This window comes from Urocampus carinirostris, chromosome 7 (assembly GCF_059441175.1).
Source record: "Urocampus carinirostris isolate Australia breed hairy pipefish chromosome 7, RoL_Ucar_1.0, whole genome shotgun sequence".
Lineage (NCBI taxonomy): Eukaryota > Metazoa > Chordata > Actinopteri > Syngnathiformes > Syngnathidae > Urocampus > Urocampus carinirostris.
In genome coordinates, this window is record NC_142355.1 from 43560162 (window position 1) to 43577950 (window position 17789).

A 17789-nucleotide genomic window follows, 5' to 3' on the forward strand; every position below is an offset into this window, starting at 1 on the left:
CATTACAGAAAATAAAGAACTTTATCACAATATTCTAATTTTCTGAGACAGTCCAGTATAATCTATATATATATCTTGGCTGAGAGCAAGCGTCTCGGCCCCTTGGCTTTGTAGCGTATTATGAATTGACCGATAACGGATAATGGATAATTGATAAAGAATATATCACAATAAACCCTACAAAATCTCTCCCCTTCCAGTTTCCTCTCACATTCCAAAAATATGCATGTCAGGTTAATTCGCCGGTCCAGATTGTCCCTAGGTGTGAATGAGCGGGCGAATTGTCTGTCCCTGTGTGCCTTGTGACTGGCTGGCAACCAGTTCAGGGTGTCCCCTTCCCACTGCCCGAAGATAGCTGGGATGAGCTCCGGCATCCCCACGACCCTACTCAGGATAAGCGGTGCAGATAATGGATGGATATATATGTATATACCGTAAATTACGGACTATAAGCCGCTACTTTTTTCCCAAATGTTCAGCCCTGCGGCTTATTCAATGAAGTGGCCAATTTATGAAATTTTTCTAACGAACACCATATAAAGGAAGTTGAGGACAATCTACCGTGAATTTCACAATTACAGGATGCCTTTTTTTGACAGACACGTTTGATGCATTGCGAGCGTGATCCTCCTAGCGTGTTGGTACCTTTCAAAGGCATGGTTTGGGATGAAAGTTATATTATTATGATTAAAGCTTTGAAAACTCTCTCGATGTACCGTCTTTCTTCGTAAATATGTGTAACTATGTATAATATGTATTTGCAACTGTATATTTTTGTAATGTATTTATTTTAGAGATTTATTCTGTTATGTGTTCTACGAGCAAATCAAAAAGAAGGGGCGGAGCAATGTTGGGAAATGGGGTAAAGCTGAGTTACTGGTAGATCTGTCTGTTGTCGCAGCAGACAATAGTGGATATATATTTTTCCCACCCTTAACTTTGGAAATATACATTCCTTGGATTACTTTCAACGGGACCCGGAATTTACAAGTCTGCATCATACGTTAATTACGGGTATCATTTTCCATTCATGATGCCGATTGTGGTTCTGGATTCTTCAAACTAAATTGTGAATGTGCTTGATTGCTGTTGAGATTGTTGAGGGGGTTGTTCGGACCTCACATTGTTTGTTTGCTGTTATTAGTATCAATAAATTTGTTCAAACCAAAAAAAACAATCGTGGAACTTACAGCCTGGTCTGGGTTTAACTTGTGATTGTGCCACAAATTTTAATGCGTGCGCACGCAATTGTACACAGGTGCGGCGTGTGTAAGTACAAAAGTTGCAAATCACTTAAAAAGTGGTGGGTGCGGCTTATAATCAGGTGCGCTCTATAGTCCGGATTTTACGGTATATATACTTTTTTGGGTGCCAACTTTGTTCCCATTGTGTGTCTGCAAAAAACATTTACTAGAGTAATACTACAAAATTCTACAAAATCAAATATCCAACTTAATGCTTAAAAACAGGCACTTAATGTATTATTTTGTCTTCATTCTTATCAGAAAAAAATAGAAATCCTACAAAAATACGACTACTGTAATACTATGATACAAAAATACTTTTACAGAAATAATTAAAAAGCAAACAACATTTTAAATCCCACGACAGTAATACTTTAATACAAAATATTTGTACACAAATATGAAGACAGAAATACTACAAAAATCCTTCCACAGAATTATTAGAACAGAAATACTACAAAAATACAAACCGAGTAATGCGTACTACAAAAAGTTTATAGGCATACTACAAAGATTATACAATGGAAACACTACAAAATACTACTGTGGAAATATTACAAAATACTAATAAATAAAAGTACAGTAATCCTATAAAAATACTACAGGAGTCTTACAAAAATACAACTAGAGTAATACCACAAAAATACTACTAAAGAGTGGTGCTAGGAATCATTTCAACTTAACTATTTCAAGGCAGTGGATTATTTCAGACGCAGCGTTGTTCATATTGTTGTTTTGTTTTACTACGTTTGAATTTTGTCAAGCATTTTCCTCATTTTTAAACCTATCCGGTCCATTAAAAGAAAGAGATTTTTAAAAATGATTTACTTTTTGGGGATGCTTGGGTTGAATTTGCAGGTGGTTGAACACCCCCAAAAACAGGCTGGTTACGCCCATGTCTCTAACCAACCACATACTTAACCTGTCAAGCTAAAAAATTTGTCTGTTGGGGCCAATGGCACATCTGTACATGTTGATGATTTTTTCGCTATTATATGTCTATGTTCGTATCATTCTGAACTTCAGACACTAAATGCAAGGCAACTGTAAAGAAATAGATTATTTCTTTAAACACAATTATTTGGGAATCATTCAAGTGATAGTATTCATAATTTGTCACTTGAGAAAATGCAGGCAGTACAGGAAACAACCTTTTTATGAGGAGAAATACTGTACACTTGTAACTATTTAAATTACATCTTTGCATATTTGATTAAACTGAGAGCTACTTTTTGTTACTAATTAGCGCAAAGGACACTTAGTTTGATATACATTTCTAAATACAAATACATTTCTACTTAAATAGCTAAAAAGGTAGCTTGATAAATAGCTAGAAGCTAAACAAGTAAAATACTAAAAGGGAGCCAGATAGCTAACTAAATAGGCAGATCGTAAATGGAATTTGTGCCCCAGTTTGCACACCTATGGTTTAAAAGAATAAATACATTAATATTAATTATGCAATAATAAATCAATGTATGTTTTGATCATTTTGGCCGATTAGCTTTTGCACAATTGAATCAAAATTGATAGGATGCGCTCTTCTTCCAGACTCTCACAAAAAAGCTTCGCACAATTTTTTACGATGTAAAATATAATCATTTTTCTAACCCGTGAGTCGCCAACATTGTGCCCACAGGCACCAGAGTGCCCCCCAGAGGGCAACTTTTTTTTTTTTTCCTCTCTCTTTTTCCATTCATGTCTCTTTCTTTCCCTCTTTCCCATTTTCCCTTCTTCTGTCTCTTTCGCGGTCTTTCACTTTATGCATTTCTCTTTTTTTCTCTCTTTTCTCCCATTCTTTCTCTTTCTTTCTAACCTTTTCTCTGTTTCTAGTTCAGCCTTCTCTCCCTCTTTCTTTCCCTCTCTCTAGTTCACCCTTTTTAATCTCTTATTACTCCTTTCTTTCGCTTTCTTTTCACTCTTTTTTCTCTTCTTTTTAACTTTCTCATTTTCTCTTTCTTTTTTTCTTTCTCTATCCTTTCCTTTTATTTATCTCTTTCTTTATCTCGGTCTGTCTGTTTGTCTTTCTGCTACCAATAATTAACCTGGTAATAACATAGTAAGTAGTACAAGAAATGCAAATCAAAGTAGATCCCCTCTGTGCTTATAAGTAGCAAAAAGTAGTTTGATGCCTGAAAAAAGTTAAGGAAATCTGGTCTAAATGAGTGATAGAAAAACATTATTTTGGCTATGGGTCTCATTTTTTCTTTTCAAATATTTTTTTTAGTTTTAAGATGTTGTTTGTTGAGACATGATTAAAAAGAAAATTGATGAAAAACACAAATAATATATTACAGGCACACACCTCTGCTCGCTCAGTTTCCTGTACCTCTCCTTGTCTGCAGCATTCAGTCGGAGCAGGGACAGCAAATGGTTCCTGTGCGTTTTCACATTTTGGTTATCAATGTACAAATCGTGCAGTTCTTTTTTGTCCTCAAAAATCTTTTCAGTGGTGCCTAAAAGCAAAGAGGTGCATATTTGTCAGCCTTTATTTTGCCTTTATACTCATATTCACATACAAATGCGCACTCACAGGCCACATATGACATCTCTGTTTCCAGTACAGGAATGTCAGCTACGTTAATGTAGAAAAAAGGTCGTAATTCAGGAACAGACACTCCTATTCCAGGTAACGAGACATTGGCAAGGCTGCAACAGCAGTAAACTAAGACAGGAAAACAAGATCACAACGAATCAATTACAAAACATTGCTCTCTCAAATAAAAACATAAAAATGTTTTTCTATTATGGCTCTTTGGGTCAAAAGATTTACCGACCCCTGCTCTAGACTGCTAGGGATACAGACGACACATGAATGGGCATTAGGTTTTATCAGGGTACCACGTTGTTGATGTTATTATTGGGCCGGGCCGCTAGAATACTGTCAGACATTAAACCGGCCAGTGTTACAGAAAAGGTCAGGGATCACCTAAATACAGTATTACATCGCCTACTTGCAAAGTCTTCACATAGCTCACAAGATTCTGAACTGTATGAAGAGAAAGGCATTGTGAGAAGTAATTTGGCCCTCCTGAATTGTATAAATAAACGCATGGCCACATGTATTCAACAAGGTTCGTCACATACAATGCTTAGTTGGGGCTTTAAAAAGGTGAAACAAAATTTTAAACCGCGACTAAAAATAGTGTGATAATAAGATAAAACCTATTGCATTTTCTTACATTAATTATGTCCCCAGTGACTAGGTAGTTAAGATTTGGCGCTCTTAATAATGAATAACAAAGATAGAACAATAACCCTTAAAAACCCCAAAAACCCCTCTTACCTTGGCCTTTTGGCTGAGAGTAAGAGTCCCGGCTCCTAGGCTTTGTAGCGTACTATGAACTGACCGATAACGGATAATGGATAATGAATAAAGAAGATAGAACAATAACCCTTAAGAAACCCCCCCCCCCCTCTATACGAGTTAGATCCCTGTTGCCACTATTGTTATGCGACCGTGTTCAGTAATACAAATTGACTGATCAATAATTGCACAAATATGATAATATACGACTTGGAATTCTATTCTTTTCTGTACACAAAGCACACACTCAAATTTCTGGCTAATTCAGGTTTTTAGGCGTGCCTATACAGTCTGGAAAATATAGTATATATGACAGAGGATTCAGTTGTCTGTCACCATTCATCTTGTCTGAGAAAATACGATATATGAAGAGTTTAAGTTCGAAATTCTCACCTCTATAGCAAACCACGCCGACAGGAGGTGGGGAGAAGATGAGGAGGCGCTTTCGCAGCAGTGCAAACTTCCACAACACCATGATGTGCTCTCCAAAAAACTGGACAAACTGGGACATGCAACCAGCCGGGTGAGTGATCTGCAAAAAGACAGGAATATGTCACAGTGGTCATGAACCTTTTTGACCCCAAATGCCATAAAAGTGAAATATATATTATTTTTTGTCGAAGGAGACAAAATTCAATAAAAGCGCATTTCATTTCACTGTGTGACATTGATGATTTGAAAGAATCTATGAAATAACAATAATGCGAGAGCCTGTGTTCCATGTCAACAAAAATACCACATTAAATTTGTCTCCCTCTCGCAGTTAAGACTGTTATGGCTCATTTTGACCATCATTTTTTGTCGTACATAATGGTGGGCCGTGGGACTGTTGATAAAGAATACAAATCTGTAGTATGTCACCAGTCACTAAAATACATAATTGGAAAGGTTAAACTCTTAGAATTCTTAAAAGCGTAAACTCTTTGTAATCAAGTTATAATAACCATTTCAAAATTTACTCATCACAGAAACATCACCATCAGTCTGAAACAGGATACCAGAAAAATATTAAGCCGGTATAACAAAGAGTGCTGTAGTATTCTACTTATTAAACACAAACATCGTCTGGTTACATTTAAGTGAATCCAACCGTGTAAAATATTTACTCCAAAACACACAATAATGCCGACAGATAAAAAAAATCTGCGATTGGACGTTCCTTGTTGCAATCCCTCTGTTTCGCCGCAAAAGTCCTGTTTACAAATAGACCGACTCATAAAATTATTTCTGATAACACCTTTTGATTGACACCACTTTCGGCCGATAGCAGGCTTTTTTTTTACGGTCCACAGCCCTCATTAGCATATACGTGCCTGTTTGATAAAATGGAGATCGCCTCCTTTAGCTACGAATATATTTATCCAGTAGTAACCAATTCAAATAAAGATTGACACAATGGTTGGCTAATGCAACTCTGAAAAGGATATGGAGATAGTATTCATATCACACCCCAAAATAAGCATGCATAACGCCACTCATGAATCATTTTCATGCGCCATAATTACGCACAAGTGTGCACAATCATTGATAGACTTTTTGAAAGATAAGTCAAACATTTACAACTCTTACAAAATGTCTTAAAAATTATCCAAAGTAAAATACACAGTTGAGAGGTTTTATAGCTGTAAACTAGTCTTCTCCAAATAGCCACTTTTGGAAACGCCTAAGCCTACCCTAGGTAAAACATGTAAAACACAATGTTTAGTTTTTTCAGATTGTGATCAAGTTTGACAAGGTACCAGGTACGGCTTCAACCTATTGTCTCACCTGTTTTCCAGCTAAGATGCCCATGCCACACTCATCTGAAGGCATTTAAAAAAATGTTTTAATTCAGGCGAGAATAAAAACCATTTATTTGTGTGTGTTTCAACTCAGACTACTCAATGTTAGTGTAACATGCAGTGATTATTTCAGTTTGGGACAAGATTTCTATGTGTTACCTTTCAAAAGAGACAAAAACTTTCCATATTCTCCAAACGATTCAAGAGCAGCATTTAATTTACTCTGGGTACGTCTTGAATTGGGATTTTAGGCGAATTGTATAGAAATATTAGGGGCTGAACAAGGAGCAAGCAGAGCTCTTTTTTTAAAATATCACAAAGTACAGCAAACAAAGTTACAGATGTATTTCCCTTAAACACAGTGGACACGTTCGAGAGAGAGCAGAGCAGTTGGTCTGCCCACCACCAACACTCATCCAAACAAATTGCTCTGGGTGCTTTGCTGGCGATGTTGGGTGTTTACAGTTTGTTCTGTGGGTTTTCATCATAAACTATCTCAACTGTGAACATACTTTGTTTAATGAGCTTCCATAAAACTGATTCTATAGCGACATATAGACAAAACGGGGTATGTTGGTGTGACACCATAACTGTAAACCACGATTAGGACTGTGCCCTATATTTACTGGCCCGAACGGGTTGCTGTTGCGGTGTCGCCCCGGCTGTACACTTGCCGAACCAGCTTTGCTCATACTGTTCTCAAAACAATACCGAAATAATTAAAGGAGTTACAACTTTATCTTTTATCTTAAACCGCATGTACTCAAGAAAAGAGACATATATAGCTCGCAAACTATTAGTTCCAGATCTAGGTTCCCTGATATATCAGCCGATGCGGAGCATGAACACAGGTCATTCAAGTTCGTTTTTTTCGTCCACACCTTCATTTCAGGATGCATACAGCGGTTGATGGTTTCCAAGCTCCAGGTCGGGCAAGCGGTAACCAGGCCACTTCCGGTTGGTGAAAGGATGGCCTTCTTGTCCTCGTAGAAAGCCTCCAATGGAGAATAATGGCCTGGATTCTTTAACTGGAGTCTAAAAGGGAATTCTAACATGAAATAACCAGGGTTTGTACATCTTTTTCATGAACAAATTCAAGTACTTTTTAAAGAATTTTAAAGCGAATTTTATAATTTCAACAGTACCATTAAAATAACAAACCCAGTGTATATCATATACTGTGTATTGCAGATTTTAAAAAAATGTCTGTGAATTACGATTGCAATTTTTAATTTTGCATTTGCTTTTTTCAAGGCATATATATTTTTAGATCTTGAGTAAACTGCAATTATATTTGCTGATCTGAACAATACGAATCTGAAAAAATCTCTCCTCAGATAGTTGTTGGGTAAAAATACAATATGTAACGTTTTAAGTTGCAGGAAATTCATTCCATTACAATTTACCACCGGGAAACCCTATCGAGTCGGACTGCCGATAAACATGGAAACATTTTCAAGCATTTACAAGCACTTCACCCAAAATTCAAACACTCCTGAAAACGTGACAACCCAACAATAAATTCAAGCATTTGAAGCACCCGTACAAACCCTGTGTATGCAATGATATTAGACATGGCAATCCAAGGCAAACATGTATGAAGAGTTAAAAGAGAAATAAAGATAGAGAATAATATATAATAATAATAATAATAATATATAATATAACATGTAAAGAGAATACAGGTAAGATAAAGTAAATAGGAAAACATAATTACAACATACCCCGCGACCCTACTGAGGATAAGCGGGGCAGCTAATGAGATGAGATGAGAATTACAACATAGTGTTTAGAGACTGGCCCAAGTTATTGCAAAGGTTTGTTTCAATTCAACAAAAAATATTTCCAAATAAATTTCCACCAAGAAAGGACAAAACATACCTGACTTGGTTCTCCAGGAAATGCATGTAACGGTACAACAGTGTGTAGGAAGGAGACAAAATTCCTACTGATTTCATCCTGGCTCCTCTCTCAAGCTCGTTGTCCACGGGCATGTTAGCGAAGCAGGCTAGTCCAAAGTAACAGCCTTTGCGGAAATATCTATCGAGAAGCGAGACAAAAAAAAAACAGAAGGAGTGACTTGGGAAATACAAGTGCATATGAACTTCACGAAGAGACGGCGGAAAAAGTACACACATGAAGTCGTTGGTAATCCTATGGGAACCACTGGCCATTGCCTTGAATTCCACCCCATCCAGGTTCATATCATGAGGTAGGCACCACTCAACCATATTTCCTGCCATGGACACATACATAGTACTAACATGTTTCATCATGTCCACTGTCAGTGGTATACAATTTACATCAAGCATACATAAGGCTTGAGAGGAGATTTTAATTCAGTCAGTCATAAATTTCTTCATAGGATAAAAAAGCAGGTCTCTAAGATTCATGGGTCAGATAACCTTTTAAGCCATAAAACCAAAAATATTTGGGTTTTTTTATGAGAGAGAGCCACACCATATATTGAGACAAAATTCAGTGAAACCGCCAAACTCTCCAGCCGAAAGCTTATTTTTCAGCAGATTTATTTCCCTGTGTCATGTTTGATGATTTGATAAAATATATGAAATAATAATGCAGAGGCTGTGTTCCATTTAAATGAAAATATACGACTTGAAATGTGTCTCCCTCTCGCAGTTCTTAAGGGCGTTAAGGCTCATTTTGATTTTTTTAAATAAATGGTTTCAAAACAAGGTGCGAGCAAAGTGCTTTTGTTAAAATGTCACAAAAAACTGTAAAGATACCAACGTATTTAACATCATTGCAGACGGAGCTCGGACGAGAAAGAGGGGTGCGCACAACCTGTGTATAACTCCGGCCATTTTGACTGCGCACCCCATCAAATTGTTCTAAGTGCTTTGCTAGAGCTTCTGGGTATTTTACGTGTGTTATGTAGATTTTCATCATAAAGTGTCTCAACAATAAACATAGATTGTTTAATGAGCTTCCATACAAAGGATTATTTAGCGATTTACGGCCAAAACAGGGTCTGTTGGTGTTACGCCTTGACAGGAAACTGTAGTCCTTTATATACTGAACTGAACCCTTTAAACAGTCAGTATCGTCTCAGCTTCGCACGTGCGACAAACGGCTTTGTGTGCAACAACACGTAAAGTATATGGGCAAATTCTATTTTATCTCGGAGACATACTGTATGTACTCATGAAAAAAGCCATATAAGGCTCGTGAGCCATAAGTTCCCAAACCCTGCTCTTGAAAGAAAGAGGGAAACAATTGGAATATATAATATGTAACATTTGTGCATGGATAAAACTAGCATGAATTTTTATTTCCTGTACTTAACTTGTTATTTTCACATTAAACCGCAAAAGGGTGTTCTAGGTCATTGTTGATAATTTCAAACTTGCCCCGTGTATGTGGACATTTTTTCGAAGCAGAAAGAGAAAGTAAAGCAACTTATCGTCTTGTTGCCCAATAAAAGTGACACCAAAGATGAAGATTTTATTGGATTTAGTGATTTGGAGTGAAGCTGATAGTTTGGTAAGCATGCTCTTTATGCTAGAGTTATCTGACTAGTTATTAATATTTTAGTTTGTTACTGACGTGTGTGTCTGAGATATGCACGAACCTGTAACGTTAGTTTACCGTGTTCTTTTTTTAAAAATTGCCTTTTCACAATGACATGTATGATAATTATTTAGGATTATATCAAATAAATTACCCCCAAAAATGTAATATATACCCAGAGTGTGACTTGTACTTTTTTTTTCCTTCTTGATTACGCCCGTTTTGGCTGGTGCAACTTATACTCGGGGGAGACTTACAGTCCGGAAAATACAGTAGTCTAATCTTATTGCCCATTTATTTCTAAAACTTTTATTTTGTATTTGTTTTTTATTCATTTTAAACTAGTATGACAATTAAGGCAAAAACTATATTTTTTTTCATAGCTCCCATATGGGGTTTTATAGCGTAGCGAGTTGGTTCAGGTGTAAAACTTTATTAACTCAACTGTTAAAATAAACCAGTTAACACATTTGAGGCAAACACTAAGATAATTTTCTTCCTATTGTTTGTAAATAAATGTGTCATGCTTAGAAAAAAATCCCTTGTCATCCATGATTAGAGAAGTTGCTTCAAAAATGTGATATCCTTTGCGATGTAAATATCACAGAAAGTACTGTACATGATTATGGTGAATGAAATTAAAAAGTATAACGCTGAAGATCATAAGATGTAATCTTCCAAATCTGACAGAGAAATTCAAAAGCATGTGGATTATGTGAATGAATTCACAAATGTTCAATATGCACACTGGCTGAGACACGGCAGACGTCAAGTCAGTAATCCAGCTCCTGACAAATACGCTGAAGCATATCTTGGGGAACGGTCTCCAGCAGTTTACTATTTTTTGTCCTCTTATATACAAATTATCTGCTCCCGAGTTAGTAGGAATTACAAACATTAATTATAATAATTAACTATTAATTTTCAAAATATATTATTCTTTTGTAATATGCATGGATGGCTTTAGGTTAAATGATAAAGCATAATCATGAAAACTCCAGAGCGAAACGGAATTTGACATCCCTGAGTCACATCATTTTTTAACACTTCCTCTTATTAAATCTAGTCTAGGAGGGTAATAAGAGTTCAAGGCTTGGTGGGAAATCCATGACTCAGCTATTAAAGGAAACTCCACGTGGAGCTGCGCTATGGGAATTGACAGCGCATAACAAAAAAAGCTTAACAAAAAAAGATATTTGTAACCTTAAAAAGTGAGTTAGAAATATATAAATACAAGGATTATTCAACATTTAAATGAAATACTAACCTTTGATCAGAAAAACATTGCAGTAAATGTTTGATTATATGTAACGGGTGTAATAATAACTTTTGTTTTATTGAAATTACTGCTGAAATATGTGTATAGTTTTTGGTAAATGTCCTGCAATGCTGAGTCCAACAGTGCCATCAGCTGGTATGGGGTGGGGTTTGGTTTTGGCTTCTAACATGTGACCAGGAGGCGGGGTTTGTTGTTAGTCTTACCAGAGAGAACTACAAAGGTAAGACATATCTTTTGGTGCTCCACAAAAGAAGTTAATTTCAAACATTATAACCCCAGCTGAAAAATCTCTCACCATGCATAGTAATGTGATAGATATTGTCAAGCTGTTTAGGTTTATTTTCGTTTTGTTTCTGTTTTACTAAATATTAATTCCCCTTGTAGAGATCAAAGAGATCAGACCCAGCAGAAAAAGCTAATTTTGTGACTCATCCATTTGCAGGTAAATTGTACTCATTTTCATAATCATTATTGTTTTTATTCCTATTTTCTCATATACATTAAAAAAGGATGATGTTGGTTAAAATTCAGACTAAAGAAAAACATGTTGAATTCATTGTAAACGTTAAAAATCCACTATACGATCTCTTGTTAAAAGTATCTTAAGATGTAAAAGTGTATTGTGATATTCTAAAATGTGTTTTATGTAAAGTGAAAAGAAAGCTCTTTGATATGCTTTGTTGTTAGTCTTACCAGAGAGAACTACAAAGAGATCAGACCCAGCAGAAAAAGCTAATGTTGTGACTCATCCATTTGCAGAAACTGTAATAATAAAAACCTCATCATCCAGTCCAGCGTGAATGTGGATCTTTGGTGGGACACGTACACCGCGGTTACATATATAACTAAATTTTTGAATAAAACAATTTATTTAATTTGTGAACAATTATGTAATTTTATATTTGTACATCTTTTTATATTATTATTAGAAATGAAGTATGTTTCTAGCTTTTACCATTGTTAAGTAAACAGCAGTTGAAGATTACGTGTTTCTGAGAAAACTGAGGAAAAAAATGGCTTTTGTGATGCGTTTTCGAGCTGAACTTTCGTCGAGTGCTTTTTTTGCATTTGGGATACCTCCAATATCCAAACAATACTTTCCATAAGCCCTTGGCACTGTGCTGGTAAAATAAAATTATATTGCAAGAACACTGATGTAATGCATGAGCAATGCATAAACTTTGCAATAACTTTTCAGCGATACTTTAAAAAGTCATTAGTTAGAGTTACTCAGCACTTCGTCCAAAAAGTGACTGAGTTAGTAACTGAATTACTCTATAAGTAAAAAAAAACCATTGGTTACTTTAAAAATAAGTTATATGTGAAAGAATTTGAAATTTTCTGATCGGTATTCGAGTTAATTGACCAGAGAAGAACAGACAGGTAGTTGTGTTATAGAACCTTGTAATATTTATTGCACCTCACCAGCAAGAGTTATCCTACACTTAAAGTGCAAAAAACAGGAAACAAAATAATAAATAGCAATCAGCAGTAAACAATATAAAGTGAGTTTAGAATTCAATATAGCTTGAGTTTGTATGTTCTCCCCGTGCTTGCATGAGTTTCCTCCGGGCACTCCGGTTTCTTCCCACATTCCAAAAACATGCATGTCAGGTTAATTGGCCGGTCCAAACTGTCCCTAGGTGTGAATAAGCGAGTGAGTGGTCCGTCTCTGTGTGCCCTGCAACTGGCTGGCAACCAGTTCAGGGTGTCCCCTGCCCACTGCCCGAAGACAGCTGTGATGGGCTCCAGCAACCCCGCGATCCTGCGGAGGATAAGCGGTGCAGATAGTGGGAGTATTAGATGAAGAGGTGAGATCTAATAAGTTTCCTTTGTCCCACACCCTTTCAGACATTGTGTTATTCATTAAAGTGATATTTGCATGAAGACACAAAGAATGTTACTGCCGGAAATGCATAAATAAATGAAATGAATAAATGTACAAAGTTTAGCATCCAATGTTTGTGACTTTAAAAAAGCGTTTCTCACCTGATCGTGTGTTAAAGGTGACTACAAACACAGCCACGATGTGATCTTTCTCTTCCCACTGATCTTTCCTCGTCAGATCCGGGAAAAGAGGAACCGACGAACCTTGAATGTGGCTGAGGAGCTTGTCGTGGCTCGTCCGGCCGTCAAAAACAGCTGTCGGGCGACAGACGATGGCGGAATTGTCGTTTCTCCTACCAATTTCTGTCACCGCAAGGCAGACAGTTGGCGATTTTTTCCTGTCTGCAACATCTTGAATTTCTTTCGGCGCAGCATTTTGTGAAGGAACCGCCCGGTTTGTGTCGTACGACGGCGGGATCTCTTCCCAGTCCAGAAGCGGGGCTCGGTCCGATTTCTCCACCATGGCAGTTGACGACTGGTAGGCCGAGAGGGTGGAATGACTTATTTGACGTCCACGGGACTCGAACAATTTAAAATAACATGATGGTTTTCTGAAGCTAGCAGTGTTGTTTTCTTTCCATTTGCGAGCTTGTCACATTGGTGATGCATGGACGGAAGATCCTCTTGGTAGCTTTCTCTCTCGCTCTGTCTTTCTTTCGCTGTTTTAATGACGTAACTACTTCCGCCCACGTGGTCAAACTATGCATGGTCATTGAGTGACCTAATTCACTTCCGGGCTCTAGGAGTACAGTACATCTAACCAGTGTTGGGCACACCACTGACTTACTACTTCTTCCCAAAAAGTAACCGAGTTGTTGACGTAGGTACTCTATGGTAAAAGATACTAGTTACCAGGGAAAGTAACTATTTCTGTTACTTTAAAAAAATGTGTATGTAAAATAATTCGAAATTTTCTGAGCAGTATTTGAGTCGGTTGAATAGAGAACAGAAGAGTAGTTATGTGAAAGAACCTGGTAATAGTTTTTTTCACCTCATCAGCATCAGATTTATCCTACATTGAAGTGCAAAAAAATAAACATTCAACAATATTAGGTGAGTTTAATAAAGTAAATCTAAATCTCACAACCTGAGACAACAGGTCAAGTAGACTTGGTCTACTGTACCCCAAGTAGTTTATTCACAACAAAAGTAAACAGTTTAATGGTCTGCATTTATGTAGCGCTTTCAAGTCACTGAGACCTCCCAAAGCCATGCAAGGAGACTACCTGCATATCAGAGGCATTAAGGGTTCAATGTCATGCCCAAGGACACTTCAATATTTAGCTATGAGGTGGGAATCGAACCTGCAATCTCTTGGTCCTTAAATGAGCGGGGTTTTGGGGTTTTTAAGGGTTATTGATCTATCTTCGTTATTCATTATCCATTATCCGTTATCGGTCAGTTCATAATACGCTACAAAGCCTAGGAACCGGGACACTTACTCTCAGCCAAAAGGCCAAGCTAAGGTCCTAGCCCTAAAGCCTTGCTGCGATCATTGCGAATACACCGTTCCCGGAGGTACTGCAATACCGGGCCGATGCGTGGAGTGGACAGAGCAAGCTCTTATTCCATCTCCGGATTGCAAAAATCAAAGATCATGGCAAAGGCCAAGCTAAGGACTGACATGACATCAAAGCCACAGTCCAAAAACAACAAGGCCAAGCTAAGGACCTAGCAGCACTCCACCCCTGAGCAACTATTAACAATATAAATTAATATTGGTTCCATAGAATAGATCACAATCTCTAATCAGACAACTGCTCACGTAAACGTATGGTACTGTACTTCAAGCATTTTCATGCAACAAAATTAACCGTTCAACAATATAAAGTGCCTTTAAAAATACAGTGTAAAATAAACATGTCAAACTCTCACAACCTGAGACAATTGGTCAAGTATAAATCTGCAACTGCAATTCAAGTATTTAGTTCACAACAAAAATCAATGGTAAAACAATAAAAAGTGACTATCCTATCCTTCTCTCCACCTCTCTACTTCTCTCACTCCCTCCCACCCCTCTCAAACTCTGTTCTCTCTCTCTCTCTCTCTCTAGCTCTCTCACCCCACCCCCCCTCTCTCTTAGCTGTTTTAGTACAATGAGTGTTTAAAAACGCAGGAATCACTGAGAAAGGTTCATGCAATATTTGCCGGAAATGAGATGTTAAGTATTGTAAATTTAATAGCGTTCTTATTTGTGATATTACGGTGTGATGTCAAGCACACACCACATTGTTTTGTGTTATTGTGGATGGCTGCCGTGTTAGGTTGAAAGAGATCCGCATTCACGTAGGCGTGTTGTTGGTGAATAGATATGCCAAAAGGCTAATGGAGTATGTCTTGCATACCAATGCTGATTTCAACATGAAAAAGTAACACACCAATTTTGACCGTCAGTAACGGTAACACCGTTGTAACGACAGGAAAGAAAAAAAAAACAAGAAACATCCACGTTCCCCGCAAAGGCACCGGGATTGCATGTGACCCCACCTACCCATCTCACAGCCTCTTCCATCTACTTCCCTCAGGGAAAAGACTGCAGAGTCTCCGAACCAGAACCAGTAGGCTCAAGAACAGCTTCTTCAATCAGGCTATCAGGACTCTGAACCCTTTCCCGGCTTATACTTTGCACAACTTTCATTCTAAACCGTATATATTTTTATATACTTTCTTTTTTTTACCTAGTTGTTATTTTTCTTTGTGTCCTATTAATGTCATGTTGGCATACGGGTGTGAAGAAGTAATTTCATCCGTTGTGCATATAGCATATTTGACAATAAAGTTGACGACAATGACAAAAAAAATGAGTTCAATCAAGCATGTTTAAGAAATGCACATACTTGCACATACATCAGGGATGGGCTTAATAAGGCTGCATTTATGACTTAAATCCAGGAAATTGCAGCATAGAGTCAACCAGTTCCAAATTCTGTACAGTTACTTATTTTTCCCCAATCACCTTTTAATTCAAATAAACATTTTTATACTAGCAACTTTAAAGTCAGTACGTGATAGTTTTGGGAGGGAGATGGAAAATGACTCGACCACACCAGGTTTGTTTGTGTTGTTTTTCTGATTTCTTTGTTACTTTGCTCTTTGCATTTTGCATTTCCAGCTTCCGTGTTTTCTTTGTGATTTAGACTTTTTGATTGGACATTTCGTTGTTTTGTAAAATCAGACTTGTTTGTCACTTTGTACTTCGTTTAATCATTTGACGCATCCCTCTTTTTAAGCACACCTGCCTCCAGTTCTTGCTTCCCCCCCACATGAGTCCATCTCCCTTCCAAAACCATAGCAGAACCCTTGTTTGTTTTTCACTTTTTACCTCATTTTTTTCATAAATACAAATCCTCTTTTTGAGCACCCCTTCTTCAAGTTCCTGCTTCCCCCACATGGGTCCATCACTCCTCAAAAACTATAACACAATTAACAAAGAATCTATGGAAAAATGGTAATTATTAACTCTTCAGTGAATGATTTGGATTTATATAGCGTTTTTTAAGTCACTGAAGATCTCTCAAAGCTCTTTACAATGTGCTTCACACTTACCCATTCACATACACACTCACACACTGATGGCAGCGACAGCCATGCAAGGCGCCTAACCTGCCTATTGGGATTATTAGGGTTTCAGTGCCCAGGGACGCTTCCACATTTAAGTCGGAGGACCCAGGAATCAAAGCTGCGACATTTTACTCCCAAGCTGAGTGCCGTACCTCCTGAGCTACTGCCACCCCGCCCCAATGCTATGCAGTTAAGACAGAAGAACTTTTAACTATTTACAATTCATTTTTTGACCAATTCAGACTGAAAGTACACAACCCTCAACCCCGAAAAACTCAGAAAATTATTGATTAAAATGTGTAATATTCCTTCAATTAAGTCTAAATTGGGCTCCTTTTCCTACTTTAACTTGTTTCGGTTTTTTACTCTTTTTGTCCTCTGTATTCCATGCTCAGAGATAACTACATGCATATTGACGTATCACGTATGCCTTTGATGGAAAAAGTAAGAAAAAGTGTCTTGAAAGTAGCCGGCTATTAATCAGTGTTGTTATCTGGGCTGACAGACAAAAAGAGTCAATATATGATGGCAACATATATAAATATACAGTAGTACTATTAATACAAATTTTGTCCCATTGTGTCTGCAACAAAAATACTACTTGAGAAATACTACCAAAATATTACAAAATGACCACAAAAATAAATATCAAACCTATTGCTTAAAAACAGAAGAAAGAAAAAATACTATAGAAATACTACAAAATAATACTACAGTAATACTACAATACAGAAATACTTTTGCAGAAATATGAATACAAAATATTACAAAAATATTACTTCAGTAATACTATACTTTAATAGAAAAATACGTGTGCATAAATATTATGACAGAAACACTTTAAAAATACTTCTACACAATTATTAGGACAAAAATACTGCACAAATACAAATAGAGTAATACTACGAAAATACTGCAAACATAATCTAAAATTATACTGTGTAACAACAAACAAAATACTACGAAAATACTACAGTGGAAATACTACAAAATACAACATAATTAAAGTACAGTAATACTATAATAATGCAACAGGAATTCTACAAAAAAAAATCTGACTACGGAAGTATTACAAAAATACCTAAAAAATGCAGCTAGAGTAATACTACAAAACTATTACAAACGAGCGGCGCTTGGAATCAAATGCGCTGAACCATTTTAAGGCAGTGGAATATTTCAGACGCAGTGTTGTTCACATT

General features: G+C 36.9%; 1 protein-coding gene and 1 pseudogene across 1 annotated transcript in view; both read right to left on the reverse strand.

Annotated features, from left to right (window-relative positions):
- Positions 1-13714, reverse strand: part of dennd11 (DENN domain containing 11) — a 26294-nt gene extending 12580 nt beyond the window's left edge. Inside the window, exons 1-7 of the mRNA XM_088341062.1 lie at positions 13132-13714; positions 8469-8568; positions 8214-8372; positions 7214-7367; positions 4945-5083; positions 3778-3909; positions 3550-3700 (exon numbers count right to left, since the gene is read on the reverse strand). Of these exons, the coding sequence (XP_088197188.1) occupies positions 3550-3700; positions 3778-3909; positions 4945-5083; positions 7214-7367; positions 8214-8372; positions 8469-8568; positions 13132-13492 (1196 nt within the window). The 5' untranslated portion in view covers positions 13493-13714. The remainder of the gene's footprint in view (positions 1-3549; positions 3701-3777; positions 3910-4944; positions 5084-7213; positions 7368-8213; positions 8373-8468; positions 8569-13131) is intronic.
- An 811-nt stretch (positions 13715-14525) lies between these two features.
- Positions 14526-14645, reverse strand: LOC148363388 (U2 spliceosomal RNA; annotated as a pseudogene).
- Positions 14646-17789: the final 3144 nt, after the last annotated feature.